Below are 15,253 nucleotides of genomic sequence, written 5' to 3'. Positions count from 1 at the left end.
AAGTTGCAGTCTTATGCTCCAAGTTTGCCTCTGTCGTCATAGAAAGTTTAATAACAGAATAACAAGAGCATTTCTGAAAGCAAAAACATGAAGTTTTAAATCCTGAAAAAATCTTGACACTTTCCGTCTCGTACAAATAAGTATTATTGAATGAAATTCGTAATTAAGACATTGTGGAAATTGCTTTAGTGTATGTTAGCTATAATTTTACACCTAAGAGATTTAAAATAACAGCTTAAAAATCTGTATTCTCCAGGTCACAGCTGACTGGTATCTCTGTCATTTGACTCCCAATGCCAGTCGACTGCTGGTGCTGCACTGCCTCCATGCACCACTGACAGCCTAATTAATCACAAACCAAAGAAATTATCATCACAGAACGAAAGAATTGGATATCATATAATTAGATGATCTCATAAAAAGTTCCTACTCAAGTGGCCATTATTATTCATAAGAATCCATTGGTTGGCCAGAGCCACCCCTTATATGAAGGCTATTTAAAACCAAATTTTCTGTTTTGCTCACACACTCGTGTGGATTCGCACGCTCAGAAGAAGTGTCACTTATTGATCAAGCTCAAAAGTATTTTTAGAATGGGATATCAGTTGGATTTAAAATGATGCTGAATTCTGATTACCAAACATCTGATATATCTATAACATACATATTTTTTAATTCAGATACTTTGGCACATGTTATATTCACAGGGTGAACCTTACAAATTCAACACAAATTGCAACTGAATAAATATTCCTAAAAATATGGATTTGTGCGAAGTAGAGTTGCTGCAACAAGATATTTGAATACATCAACCTCCGGCTGTGTAAAATTACCACAAACATTTTTGTGATGTTTCAGACAAAACACATATAAATCAATTAATTAAGAAAATAATCCATAATGTAGAAATAATCACAAGTTGCAGCCTTATTCATTACAATACACACCCCCACACAAAAAATCTATAGAAAAATATAGATAGGAAAAGGACACAGCAGCACAACTGCAGGGTACACGTGCAGCAGAGGTAACATGTCACTGGCTGTAATTAGTCAGTGACATGTTACCTTATTTTTTACTTAACCAGTATTGCCAGTATTGCTTAACCAAGTATGTTTCCCCGAATCAGAGTTTATCCGTAAATACATGTGCTAGTCCGGAACTGCTGATCTCCAACTGACCCTCTGAAATTCTCAAAGACCAGGTCAAGGAAAAAAAATAACAAAAGGCACAAAGCACAAAGCTGAAGTGAGAGTGTGAATTATTGGTTTCATTAAATCAAGGCAGGTAGCCGCACATTAATTCCCTCAGTGCAGCAGCAAACAGTAGATACACAGGACTTCATTAACTTGCACGATACAACTTGCTCATTTTGCAGTGTTATCAGTCTCTTCCTCCACTTGTTAGTTTTACATAATTATTGGTATGTTAATATTTTACAGCCCATAATGTCAGTCGAGACAATTATGTAAAATGAGATTACATCTTAACACACTCACAAACATACCAAACAGATGCATGAATTATTTGATTCCTGATCATATGGGAATTAACGCTATTGTGTGTGTGTGTGTGTGTGAGATGTTTCTCTTCTCCCTTCCCACCTTCCTGTGTGTGTAAAGTTATTTCAGCAGTTTAGGATTTTCATAAAATATCAGCTGCTGTTTTTCATATCCGAAATGGCCACAGCGCACAGATTTTAATATTTCAGTGAAGGACTTAATCAAAGTGGATGTTGTCATGATAAACAGACGCAGCTAAATCAACCTCAGAAGAAGAAGAAATAAAGTGGGATGATCACAGTGAATTTTTATCCTCCCATGAATGACGATGAAAGTGACACATTTTTCTGGCATCACTCGATCATTCAGTGATAGCGCTTGTAGAATCCTAACGACTTTACATGTACAACATATCCGTCTTCATTTAGATGTTCAGAACTGATTTTCCTTTAATAAGAAAAATGAATGTAAACAGGTTGTGTAGGAGGCACATGTCTTTTCCTTGATATTTTTGATACTAATCCGAAAATTTTGTCTCCTCTCTTTTTTTTCTTAATGTTTTTTTTTATTTTGCATGTAAATCCAGGTGAGAAACCTCATCAGTGCAGCATCTGCTGGCGCTCATTCTCCCTGAAGGATTACTTAATCAAACACATGGTGACACACACAGGGGTGCGGGCCTACCAGTGCAGCATCTGCAACAAGCGCTTCACCCAGAAGAGTTCTCTCAATGTCCACATGCGGCTGCACCGGGGAGAGAAGTCCTACGAGTGCTACATCTGCAAGAAGAAGTTTTCACACAAGACCCTGCTGGAGAGGCACATGGCCCTGCACAGCACAGGCAGCTCCATCACGGGGCTGTCGGGGAGCGTATCCACCCCGGGCCCCGTCTCCATCCCCATGCCTATGGCTGTCCCTGAGCCTGGAGCTGGAGTGGTGGCCCTCGCCATGCCAGTGAGTGGAGGTGCTGGAGTAGGGGCCGGGGTTGGAACAGGAGTGGGTGTTGCTGCAGAAGCGAGCTGCCAAGAAGGGACCACCTACGTGTGCTCCGTCTGCCCTGCCAAGTTCGACCAAATTGAGCACTTCAATGACCACATGCGAATGCATGTCTCCGATGGATAAGTACAAATAGATAAACTTCTTTCAAAAAGAATGACAAATAAAATGGCACTAGATTTTCCTTTTCTTATTTTGAGGTATGAAGAGTAATGAGTATAGACACTGGCACATTAAGTTTCCCAAAAAAGATTTTTTTTTGTTATTCTAAAAGAAAAAAAAGATGGTGGCCTTAAGGCTTAGTAGTTTGATATTGATCTACTGGATGGATCCTAACTACAGGCCTCTAAATGTATGCTTTCCTAAAATACTGATTTATGTGTTGAACACTACCGAAAGGCCTACGAAAGAAACACATACACACAAACACACCTTTAGTGTAGATCTGTCTGAGTGAATATACATGTGCATTTATGTTTGAGCGTTTGTGTATTTGCATGTGTCTGTCCAAGTGTGTGCGTGTGTGTGTGTTTGTGTGTGTGTGTGTGTGTGTGTGTGTGTGTGTGTACATTGCCATGAGACCTCTATCATGGCAGTCGTGAACCCATACTGACCAGTTTGGAAACTAAAGATGTCCAAGCTTACTGTGGTATAATTTACAACAACAATAACAAAAAGAAATTGTCTGGGGTTGGGCTAAATATTCCCTCTAAGAATACTGATGGTCACAATATTGCCTTCTTATGTAAAATAAAAAAAGGAGAGTAGTTAATTTGACACTGGGTTTTATTTATTCCTATGGTATTAAGGGATTATAATGCAGCTGTTGTCAAGGTACCAATTTCAATCATTTTACTGAAATGTAAACTCGCTGTCTACGGCGACAGAGACAAATATTTCTCATATGTTTTGTAATTGTTGTCCATGCATTCTGATGGTTTACTAAATTAAGGTGTGTTGACGAGACAGTATTTGAGCAAAAACATGTTTCTTTTTTTCTGAAGTTTGGAGTTTAACTCATTTGCATACACTGCCACTAATATCTTAAAAGACTGTTAAGGCTAGTAGACCTCTTCCATTTCAGAACATGAGAAAAAAAGAAAGATTCTTTTGCTGGTGGTTTTTAAAGCCTTTTACAATCACAGTTATGGCAGGCTGGAATATGCGACTAAACTCTCTCCTTCGTAATTGCTGCTCCTCAACTTGCACCTGACTGTTATGGGATGTAGATTCAACAAAAAACTAAAAATAATTTGTCACTTAAACTAATTGTTTTTCAGTAGCCTACATGGTTTTGATTTGATAATTCAATTCGATTTCTGGGGGGAGGGCAGGTTCAGGCAAATTGTTGATTGGAACAGTGTTTAAAAGGAGGGATTTCATTGACTAAAATTTAAATTGGGAATAAAAGCCCCTGTGTACACTGTTCTTTAACATTGCAAGGCCATTTCTGCAGGTGGGAGCCAAGTGCATTACTCATTATGCGCTGGCTCCCCCTGAAGGCTCGAATGGCATTCCACGCTTTGAAAGGAAATACAGTATCAAAGCAAAACGAGTAGCTCCACTGATCGATCTGACACCGTCTCCTGATATACCGCAAGTCGCAGATGGATTTTCTAGACAATAGTATACATTCCTGATTTTTCTAAACACACAGACACAGCATGTACAGAAGAGATTTGGAAGCTAGTGTGCACAAGTTGTCATCCATGTATCACATCACTTAAGGCTCATTTCTGACATTTGGAATTGTTTTGTATTGCTCTGTATCCAAATTAGGACACACACACACACACACACACACACACATGCAACCGCCTGCAACTGCAACCTGAAGGATTTGTTCATCTATGTGAGCAAACACTTTTCGTAGTTGTGTCGCTCAAAAGAATAACTGCATACAGCGGTCTTATGAAGACCAGCTGTTTTTTCAAAAAAACAAAGTGCTAGTTTGCACATTTTCTTAAAATGCCTGTGCTTAATATTTAATCATTTTCCTTATATGAACTTCTATGATTTTTCTTTTATTCAATTTCAAAGGAAAAAAAATCATTTTTTTAAATCTTGATAAGTGGACTGCATTATTTTCTTGCATATATGTTGCACTGCTTAAACCAATAAGTGCACTACTGTTAACAGAGATATTATAGTTTTAGAAAAGAGGATTTTTTTTAATCTAACATTTGGTTGTAGAGTTCACATGTAGTAGAATAGCTTTGTTTCAATTTATTCATTAAGTAATTCAGCGGTTCTTGGCTTTTGTTATTTGCTTGCACTTACCTACAGTTTAAGTATACTCGTGTCGTGTTAATGCAAGCTTTTATTTTAATTTAAATCTGTACCATTATGTGTGCTGCATCTACGTTTAACCTTTGTATTCATTCTTTTTACGGAGTCAGTTCCCGACTATTCAGTTGCATTTCTTTAGACACACAACAGAATTTTCCTGCGTGAACATCCAAGCCAAACAACATTAACAGTAAAACAACAAGTAATAATAAACACAGCTCCCGTCCAACTCCGTTGCCGGAGGTAATCATAGTGACTATTATTATATTATTAAGGATAACACATTTATAATGTGTGTGTGTGTGTAACATAAATGATATGTGTGTCCGAGAACAACTTTCTGTGGGTTTAAAGGTGTGTGAAGGTGATGGAATGCAGCTTCTTTGATATCTGTCTGTCACTTGTACACAGTTGTGTCCCTTCCTTAGTGTTTGTGTGTCTGTGAGTGTCTGTGAGTGGTATTTAGCCTAATCAACTGTTGATAAGTGGAATATCTGAACTGTAGGGCTTCCTTTGCAATATGCAGCACAGGTACTACGAGACGCAGCTCTCCAAACCTTTTGGGCTTCATGCAGGCACCTGCCACATTTGTTCTGAGATCTGACTAAAGCCGAGGTCAAGTGCTGTTGACTTTATTGTTTGGAGAAGCTATGTCAAGCATTTTGATGCTAGATTTTCCGATCCCTGTGTAGTCGTGTGTGACGTGAGGTTAGGTGATGAGCATGGGGAGAGATTCTGTTTTGGGCTTTTTTTCCCCTAGAATAACAAAAAAAGTGAATGAGAAACACAGTGGAAAAGCGTGAGGCCATGGTCCTCAGTAAAGTAGCACATTATTTAACATTTGATTGGGCCTGTCTCTTACGGTGTGCATATAAGCCTAAAATGTATGGTCTCTGTTTGTAGCTGTTGTTGCCAGGAGGGCAATATTGCTGCATGCTAGTGCTATATTTGTCTCTACACAGCACGTGGAGGGTAATCTCATGCCTTAACAGACAATGCACTAAATAGAATATGTAAGCAACTGCCGACATCTCTTTCCAACAGTATTGCCACATGTTTGGCACACAGCTCATGATGTTGGTGTCCGTCGTCCGTTCAGTACCAAGTTAAACACTGCCAATCCAGCACCATCACTTCTTCGAAAGCAAAGGCAGACAGTTTAGTTCAATTGTGTCAGTGTAACGTGTGTATTCAGTAATCTAGCATTCCTCCATGGCACCGAAAATTTTACATATTTTGTGTAAACACATATATCAAATGCACTATTGACTGTAGCTAGATGAGTACAACCAGCTTTGTGGTATCATTGGTCTAAAGAGTAGGTAACGTAGCTCGATGTTGGTTTTTGAAATATTTGATTTCACGATTACACTATCAATCATTTCACTCTCTTCTTTTTTTTTTCTTTTTCTTTTTAGAATAACAAAAGTAGCCAATTCTCAACGTTATGTGGATGAGGGCTATGGATCTGTCCCATCGTCAGTTGACGTCTTGTATCATAAGGTGTTTGATAGCAGTCCAGGCTCGGAAGGGGGAGTGACTTCATCCCTCCAGTGTGTCATAACGTTTCTATAGCATACCCCCGGCTTCTTTCCTTCCCCCTGTTGCATTTTGCATCACATGCTCTTCACTGTCCATAGTTATATATTCCTTCTTCTGCTTCAGCTACTCGTGGTGGTGCTTAATTCTCTTTTCTCAGTGTTGCAATCAAGTCGGCTCAGGGTTGTCGAGGGGTTGCAACATTATCCCGAATAATAAGTCCTTATCTCAATCGTGCTTCTTCTAGTTGTTAGTTTTTTGAAGAGAAAAAAAATAAGCCTAGACTTTATGTTTGCAGAGTGTGCGCATATTTTCCAGAACAAAACATATTGAAACGTAGAAAATAGCCTTGAGCCTGCAGCTGTTTGTACTGTGTTTCAAATATATTACTGTTCATGTTTTGTTTATCTTAGTGTAGAGACATAGGGTCTACAGTACATTGTTGTCCTTCTTGCAGTATGTTTAATTCATCGTAATACTTCTGTTTTCTTTCAGACTTCCTCCTGCTTTTTTCTGGTGATCATAGTGGTGTTGTTTATACATACATAGCTTCACGCGACTGGATAAAGGTTAGTCAGTTATCGAGTCATTTTTCACATTGTACTATATATATAAATATATACATATGCATATATACTTTGCATTGAGATGAAAACAAGGAAATGGGAGATACTAATGGTGAGGGTCATGTTGAGTAAGGAACAGGTTCATTTTATTCTGATAAGCATGTGTCTGTCTTCCTGTTTGTCTTTCAGTCCGTCTCCACACATTCAAAGTCAGATTTTTTATTTTGTTTTTGTTTTATTTTTGAAGCATGAATAAAGTCTAGGAGTAGAAAACAGAAAACACATGAAACCGCTCAGATAAATACTTAACTGCATTCTTTGTCCTTCCACAGTACACATACGAATGAAATAGATAACGTCTTACAAATATACTATATATATATTTAAATATCACCATCACCACACAGATAACGAATACATTTTCAGAGAGTTTGATAAAGACATAATTGCAGCGAGAGTATACAGTAACCTTGTGGGATATAGGGAATATGCCTATCAAGTGCCTATCAGTACATACAGCAACTATACAGAAATATTCATAGTTTTTCTCTCCTTCATTGCACAGATACAGTATATACACAATGGTCTATGAAAAATATACTATTTATACTATTACTGCTAAAACCTGCTGGTTGTGAGTGCATCCTAAGAGAACCCTTTAAAATACCTGAAATCGTCTATAGATATACAGTAAAAGGCTACATCTGCAAGCTTTATTTTTTATCGTACATTTATACAGTCTGGAGGATTCAAAGATATCAAATGCAATCATGCTGTCTCGTTTAACTGAACCAAAAATGGATTTTAAAAATATACATTTACGGGGATAATATAGTAATTGATGATTAATATATGAACTCTTGACCATTTTCTTCTTTCACGTTACTCTCTCTCATTGATATTAGGGTTTTTATTTTTATTTTGAGTGTTTCATCACTTGCAAACAAGCCATAAACTGAACTGTACCGTACTGTACTGTATGTTTGGGGGGGAGGGCAGGGCAGTGGCACTTTGTGAACAGCAGAGGGAGCCACACATCAGCTGGAAAAGGTCAAGTTAACTCACCGCGTGCCACAAGGAACCAAAATCCACACCTATCTGGGGATATTTGGGAATCTTGTCGTGGTAATTGCTGTAACTAAATCCATAAACATGGCAGCAGTCTGATTGCTGGTGTCAAAGTACGCCACGTTGACCTTGATGACGGGGCCCCTCCACATGCAAGCCGCTGCCCAACTTCCCCACAACGACCATTAAAGTTTTTATCTTATCTGAAAGCCTTGAATTTTTACGCGCAGCTTGAAATCGTAAAGGGCAAGCAACAGGCAACGGGAAAGAAGAAACTGGTCATTAAAACTTTAAGCTAGATTTTTTATAACCAATACTTGGGAGGCAAAATGAGATTACAAATTAGAAAGTTCTGGCTACACATGAACACACGGAATTCAAAGGTATTTTTATAAGTGGCCCGTGTAATGACATGAAAACAAAACTGAAAGGAAATATGGTTGAAGAAGAAAAAAGAAAAACATAAATCAAGTTTCAGGGCTGCGAGATAAAAAGATTTTGGGACGGTTTATTATTCTATCCCCTGTGGACTAATTACCACAGTTTTTCTCTCTAACCTTCTCCAGCCTAGTTACTGTGCCAAATTAAGAAAAAAAAAAAGGACCACTTTTTTATTTATATCACTATTGTTAAATTGGGCACGAGAGCCAAGCACAAAAAGGAAAATTTAAAATATATATATATATATATATATATATATATATAAAGTAAAATAAATCTGTAAACCTTGATCAAACAATTTATTATAATGAAATAATCATCAGACTTAAAGTGATTGCCCTCATTTTGAATCTTTAAATCCTCCATAATAAATAGCCTAGTGTTCAAGTAAATAGGAGAAAAGAGCTATGGTTAACAAATACACATTTCGACGGCTTAGTTTCATAGACGTGTAATGTTCATATGAAGCGCAAATAATGTAGGCAATGTGATATAGCTAGTCCCTGTCATCCAACTGTCACACACACTCAAACAGGTGTCTTTTCAGATTTAACCGATTTTCGTTTTTCAGCTTTACAGCTAAGCAGATTTTTTAAAGTGCGACACAGCTAAACTAAGCTAAAACAACATCCAGAGTATATTCACTATGATGCTTTCTCTCCGAACATGCAGTTATTACACTACCCTGGTGAGGTTTTCAGTAAAAACATCATCGTCATCAGGTAAACCAGCATCTATCAGTCCAAATGAAGCATGCAGTCCTGTCTAAACAGCTTTTTCCTCCTGTCGGGGAGAACTTTGTTTTTTCGACGGAGCACAATCTCTATTTGAATGGTTCGGTATCGTTTCCTTGGTTATTTTCTTTTGCGTTCCCTCTCGCCTTCGTCTTTAAGGCTCAGTCCAGCTTGAAGAGACACTTAGCGTTTCAAACGTGTGCAGCAGCAGCAGCAGCAGCAGCAGCAGTATATACATAAAAAAAAAACAAAAAAAAAACATGCATTCCTGTTCAAGTCCAGAACATTCCTACTCCTAGTCTGGCAATTCATTTTCCACACTTAACCAACCTAATATGTCAAGACAATTCAAGATTCCCAGCGCTTTCCCATATCACATTTGATCACGTAGTAGCAAACATTGCCCATCACATTTAAGTTCATATTTCCCTCTAATAGATCACTGTCTTTTCAAATAAAATCTCATCTCAAGTCAAAATTCTGCCACGAGATCGCAAACCTTATAAGCTTCTAGTCCAGTTTCTACTTTGGTGGACTGGTTCTAAACACAACGTGCACTATGCTATCACTCTGTGTAGGTCGAGTAGTCCAGGCTCCACGATGTTGACTCAGCCGACACGTGAAGTCGGTCATAACGGACGTGCAGACTTAAAGAAAGAAACAAAATCATCACTGTAATGATCCTACACGGCCGGTGGCGGTGGTAGTTTGTAGAGAAACGGGGGCCATGCTTATCATTAGGAGTCAAATGAGAAAATAAATTCAATCTGTGCTAGACAATGTTTGTTTTCGACAAACCAAAGAAGGGTAAATAAAGATAATTTAATTTTTATGGAGAAACTAACCTTTATTTTCTATATGTTTGTTGGGGTGGGGGTGGGGGGGCTGCTCGGCAATTGTTTTATGGTTTTCTTTTGTTCTTCTTCTCATGGCAGGGTGCTCGTCTGTGTTTGGTCACTTGATCGGTTGTTGTGGTCGGGTTCATTTGCCTCCTGTAGACCAAAATAGTTTTTTTTTATAAGACATGCAACAAAACATTAAAAAAATTTAAAAAAAATGAATCGGACGCAGTAGCTGTGATGTTAAACGATTGCATGTTGAAACAAGATTGTAAGTGTTGCATCGTTCCTCTGACGAAACACAATAACCCTCAGTAATCATTGTCGTGTCTTCTACACACACACACTCAGCTTACGAGTGTTCACGTTCACATTAGATTCTGTCTGGATAGTTTGTCTGACCTTTTTTTTGTTGTTGTTGTCGTCATCGTTTTTTTTCAAATATTGGCACTGTCTAATATTTTAAGCCTGTCCCTAAAATACTAATCTGACATTGTGACTTTAGAGTATATTTAGCCATTTATACTTGAGATGGACCAAGATGTTAAGTTTGCACATATTTGTAGGTTGTTTATTAAGCCAAAAAAAAAAAAAAAAAAAACACCAAGGAAAGAGAAGAACAATCGTCATGATAAGAATTCATAACTTTCAGTCGCATCAATTCAAAGTCCAATGTACCTGAGGTGCTGCGAGCACGTCTTCGTCTTTAACGTTCACAGCCGGTCGTCACGTCATGATGAAAATGAATTGAACTCGAACGTCACAATCTGGCCCAAATATTTCAGGAAGTGATGATCTATTTTTCTAATAATAACAACACATCACTTGTAAGCAGAATGTAAAGACAATTCAGCTTTAGGTTTCCTTCTAAGGTCTTATTCTTGGTGAATCTGCTGTAAAGGCTTCATCCTGTGTGTTTAAAATAGGAAATACGATTACTGTAAATTCATGCAATGTATTTTTTTTGCTTCACCTGGGACGAAGACAGAATTGCTCCAATATTAGACATTTCAAATCCGTAACCACACGTCGCACTAATATATATAAAGAAGTATATTTTCATCTGGCTTTCAGGCTTTTTGCAGCCATATCTTGTACGTAGTTGCTTTTTGTAAACATGCACTTGAGTTGAACTTTATAAATGTGTATATTTTGTTAGGCTGGTTCTTGTTTTTGCCCCCATTTAGCTCGATATTTCCCTGATTTCCCTTAAAGAAAATACTTCTCCTATAGAGTTTTGAACTTGGCAGAAGTGGAGCTGTTGTAGTAAAAGGTAGTTAACATCACAACTAAGCAACCCTGAAATATATGCTGCAGTTACGTGTTTTCAGTTTGTTTTTGATAATAATAATAATTTATGCTCCAAGTTGGTTTGTATTTTATTATTATTATATTATGATTATTATATTATGATTATTATTAATGTTGTAATGAAACAAGCTTGTTTGAAATGTATTGACTGCTGTTTTGAAATAGGGGATAGAGTCTTTTCTTATGTGTGTGCAAGAACGTTTTTTTTTTTTTTTTTTTTTTTTATCAAATGATTTGTCAAACACTGGACTGGAGCAAGTTTTCCAACATTTCCAAGTTGAGAGATGTATTTGACAGACATAGCTGCACAGACCCCCCCCCCCCCCCCCCCCCCGGCCGTACAGGGGTCAACCCAACATGGCCGCCATCCTCCCATTTAAAAACAGGAGTCATTTAGACGTGAGACATTTTTCGACATTTCCTTTGTGCTGGTTAATTGCATTTGTTGTGTGATGGGTTACATGTAATGGAAAGTATTTATTAGGGTCCTACTTCCAAATTATTGCATTGCATTGATTTTTGTTTTTCTGAGGAAGAGAGAGAGAGCTCACTTAAATATTGTGGAAGACCTTGTAAAGGGACACGGCACGAGAGCGATGTGGCTCTCGAGTTCACCTGCATGTTCTTACCACGGTCGAGCAGATATGACTCATGACACCAAGCACCACTTCTCAAACCAGAAAAGAGATTTGCACTAGACTTATTTTGGTCTTCTATCTAAAGCAATATAATTCACTCAACACATTTTGAATCCATAGTATCTGACGTTCGTCTGCCCACGGTGGGAATGCTGAGTAAATGGTGATATTTGACCAAGTTTTTATTTATTATTTTGTATTCAAAGGTACAGAATTGGTTGCCTTTTAGACAAATGCACACGACATCCACATACTGTTCGTAGCAGTTCTTTCTCTCACCCAGCAGTACCCTGAGTATTGGTGTCTAGGTTGGAGGGGCATTCAAACTGTGGTTTCCTCCTACGATTGTTTTTGGACAAATCAAGCAGCGTCTACAGATCTGAAGTTGGGAACAGGGGGACGTATGAGGGAAGGAATCATTTCCCATGAGTCACCTGTCGAATTTGTCTCCATCACACAGCCGACCACTCGTTCAAAGACGCAACACAAATACCAAAAGATGAGCCCAGCTGTCCACTGTCGTGCACACCTTCCCCCTTAAAAACACTCGTCTCCGCATAGGGAGTGCTTTTCATCCGGCACGTCACACAAACAAAAAAAAAAAATGCTTTAAAGTTGAAACGACATTGAAATACTTTTTCGAGAAAAAAATGGAAAAAAAACTCCAAATGCACCTTTTGTCATTTCCACATCGCATCATTTGGCGGCGTATGTAGAGAACCTGTGTCCACCACAATGTATCATCCTTCATCCTTTTTCAAACGAGGCCACTCACGGCAGCGTCACGTCCCGGCCTTGGCGTCGTTCATTTTGTTGATGGATAAGTGTAAATTTTTCAATAATTCACAAACAGCAAAACTTCACCATTTTATCTGGATGTAGTGGCTTTTCCTGTTTTTCACCGCGTTGTGGTGTTGTTGAAAGATGTTGCGGTTTGTCTAAATATGTTGCGTGTTAGAGGAAGCATAAGTATGTGCCTTCTTGTAATCTCCTTGGTGAGCTCGTTATTATTGAGAAGCTGAAGCCAGCCAATTGTGTTTGCACTAAAACCAAATTGCTTTTGTGATGTAGACTATTTAAGCAAGCTTGTTGCGTCACTTTAACCGTACAGTATGCATGAGGGTGAAATTGGTAAGTCTAGGGCTAGAGCTCTCATCTGTTGACCTGTAAACCAGTGCAGCTTAGAGGATCTTGTGAATATATCTTGGCTTAGTTTTGCATTCAGTTTTCTATTCCATCTCCTTACTCATCAAGTTTGTCACAATTTCAACAGTTTAAAAACGGAAAAAAAAAAATTAAAAAAAAAAAATCGAAAAACATAAAAAATCAAATAACACATACCATAAATACAATACAGCTTTTACTTTCACATGCCACAGTTAGAGACTTACACAACTGCAGTAGAGACGTTCATTTCTCTGAATCCATGGGAGCGCATGAGTATAAGGGGTCGCCTCAAGACTATTGGTCAAATTAATTTAGGTTGTTTTTGACAATACAAATTTGTATTTATTACATACTTCGTTGACATCTGAGAAAGGCCTACATGCTTTGAGTTTTACAAATGCACCTTATTCATGTCAGTCCATGTGGGGAAAAAAAAATAAAGAAAAAAGGCTGGCAACGTAATATCTCTGATTTAGCACCTTACTACACAGCATGTTTTCACTTTATGCCAGTTTAACTATTCTTCCATATGTATGATTTCAGAAATAAATCTCATATTTTGTGAAATTGTTTCATGGGATGTGCCAAAGTTTGGAGGCGATCTCCCAAGTGTTTATGCTTATCATTTTCTTTTTTTTCCTCCTTCAGTAATAGCAATGGTATGTTTCCTATAGCAGTGTGTGGAATCAATTTATCTCAGCAAACAGTATCATTACTTGCCATTTTACAATAAGCCCTGTATTTCACATATATTTACCAGTGATGTGTATTTGTTATTATAAAGAAAATAGCCGTAAAAGCTTCATTATGTTACATAATATTGTGACTTTTTTCGAAAAACTGTGAAGACTTATCTTGCATATACTTTATACAGAAGTATTAAGCCTTAATACAAAAGACTAAAAAAAGTGTGGAAGAATAAACTGATTGTTGCTAAGTAAGGATGATTTTTGTAAATGTTACCAGCACTTTTTTTGTAATTTTCACTCTCTGAGGTATTGTACAAGTTCAAGCTGTTTGTGAAGTTTGATTATGAAGGAATAAAAACTAGTACTTTCCTGTACTTCACAGAAAGTCTTGTTGCCGTTTTATTTTGCTCTCCTTGTTCTTGACAGATCGGTGGATTCTCTCGTGAATGAACTCAAAATACACCACATGTAAATATAATTCTTTTTTAAAACCTTTTGCCTTCAGGTTTCCCCACATGACCTTTCACGTAACTGCACTTCTAAGAAACTAAATCCATAAAACCACAGATAAATAAGCGGTAATTAGGCAAATTAATCCCATTAATATTGTACGTTTTACTAATTTGTTATTATCGGATGTGAGGTGTGATGAAACCCTGCACAACAGAATGGGAAAGATTGATTTCCCGCCTTTAATAACATCCTGTGATACAATTAAACCATTATCCAAGGTCTAATTTTGGGTATTAAAATTGTTATGGTTTATGATATATGACTCCTTATTTAGGTGGTAACCTGCAGAGCACATTAAGCACATAAAGAATGTGCTCTCTATTGTTGCCTGCTCTAAATTCTGGATTCAGGCTGCGTGAAGAAATAGTGGGATTGAATTATAAGTATTTTTTAAATGTCTGTCTGAGGAAAATGCCCGCTCCGCCCTGGCTTGGCTTTATATTTCCTGATCCTTCATTTTTTACTCTGGGCCATTTCATTTTTTCTGAGCTTTTAACTTTATGTATTCAGACTAAAACCACACTGTCAAAACAAATGAAAAAATACAGTGGCAGTCTAATTACCCAAGTGATATGTGATTATTTAAAGAGAAAAAATACAAATTTGTCATTCTACATAAAGTCTTTGTACCTGATCACATATTGGTGAGATGCAGGGAAACGTGGGCTCGTTGAGTAATTAATGTGACACAAATCACCAGTGGTTCGAGCACATCCATTTTAAGAAACGCAAGAAAATTACACAAATGATTCTGCACCCATTCATTTTAAATGCTACTTTAAGGACACTTTGTAACCAGACTGTGTTTGTTCATTTATTTCTACAGCGTGCTCATCCTTTATTTAGCAATATATATTTTTTATTATGATGTAACGTGTTATTGTGCCATTTTGCGAAAGAGGATGGAGAAAAACAGAACAATATAATGTAGCTTTCATTTATTGCAATGCATTAACAACCT

At 37.5% G+C, this 15,253-nt stretch overlaps 1 protein-coding gene across 1 annotated transcript in view; it reads left to right on the top strand.

Annotated features, from left to right (window-relative positions):
• Positions 1–14,164, top strand: part of zbtb20 (zinc finger and BTB domain containing 20) — a 33,245-nt gene extending 19,081 nt beyond the window's left edge. Inside the window, exon 4 of the mRNA XM_062405791.1 lies at positions 2,089–14,164. Within this exon, the coding sequence (XP_062261775.1) occupies positions 2,089–2,624 (536 nt within the window). The 3' untranslated portion in view covers positions 2,625–14,164. The remainder of the gene's footprint in view (positions 1–2,088) is intronic.
• The last annotated feature ends 1,089 nt before the right edge of the window (positions 14,165–15,253 follow it).

This window comes from Platichthys flesus, chromosome 15, assembly GCF_949316205.1.
Source record: "Platichthys flesus chromosome 15, fPlaFle2.1, whole genome shotgun sequence".
NCBI classification, from domain to species: domain Eukaryota; kingdom Metazoa; phylum Chordata; class Actinopteri; order Pleuronectiformes; family Pleuronectidae; genus Platichthys; species Platichthys flesus.
This window is presented reverse-complemented; position numbering and strand designations above follow the sequence as displayed.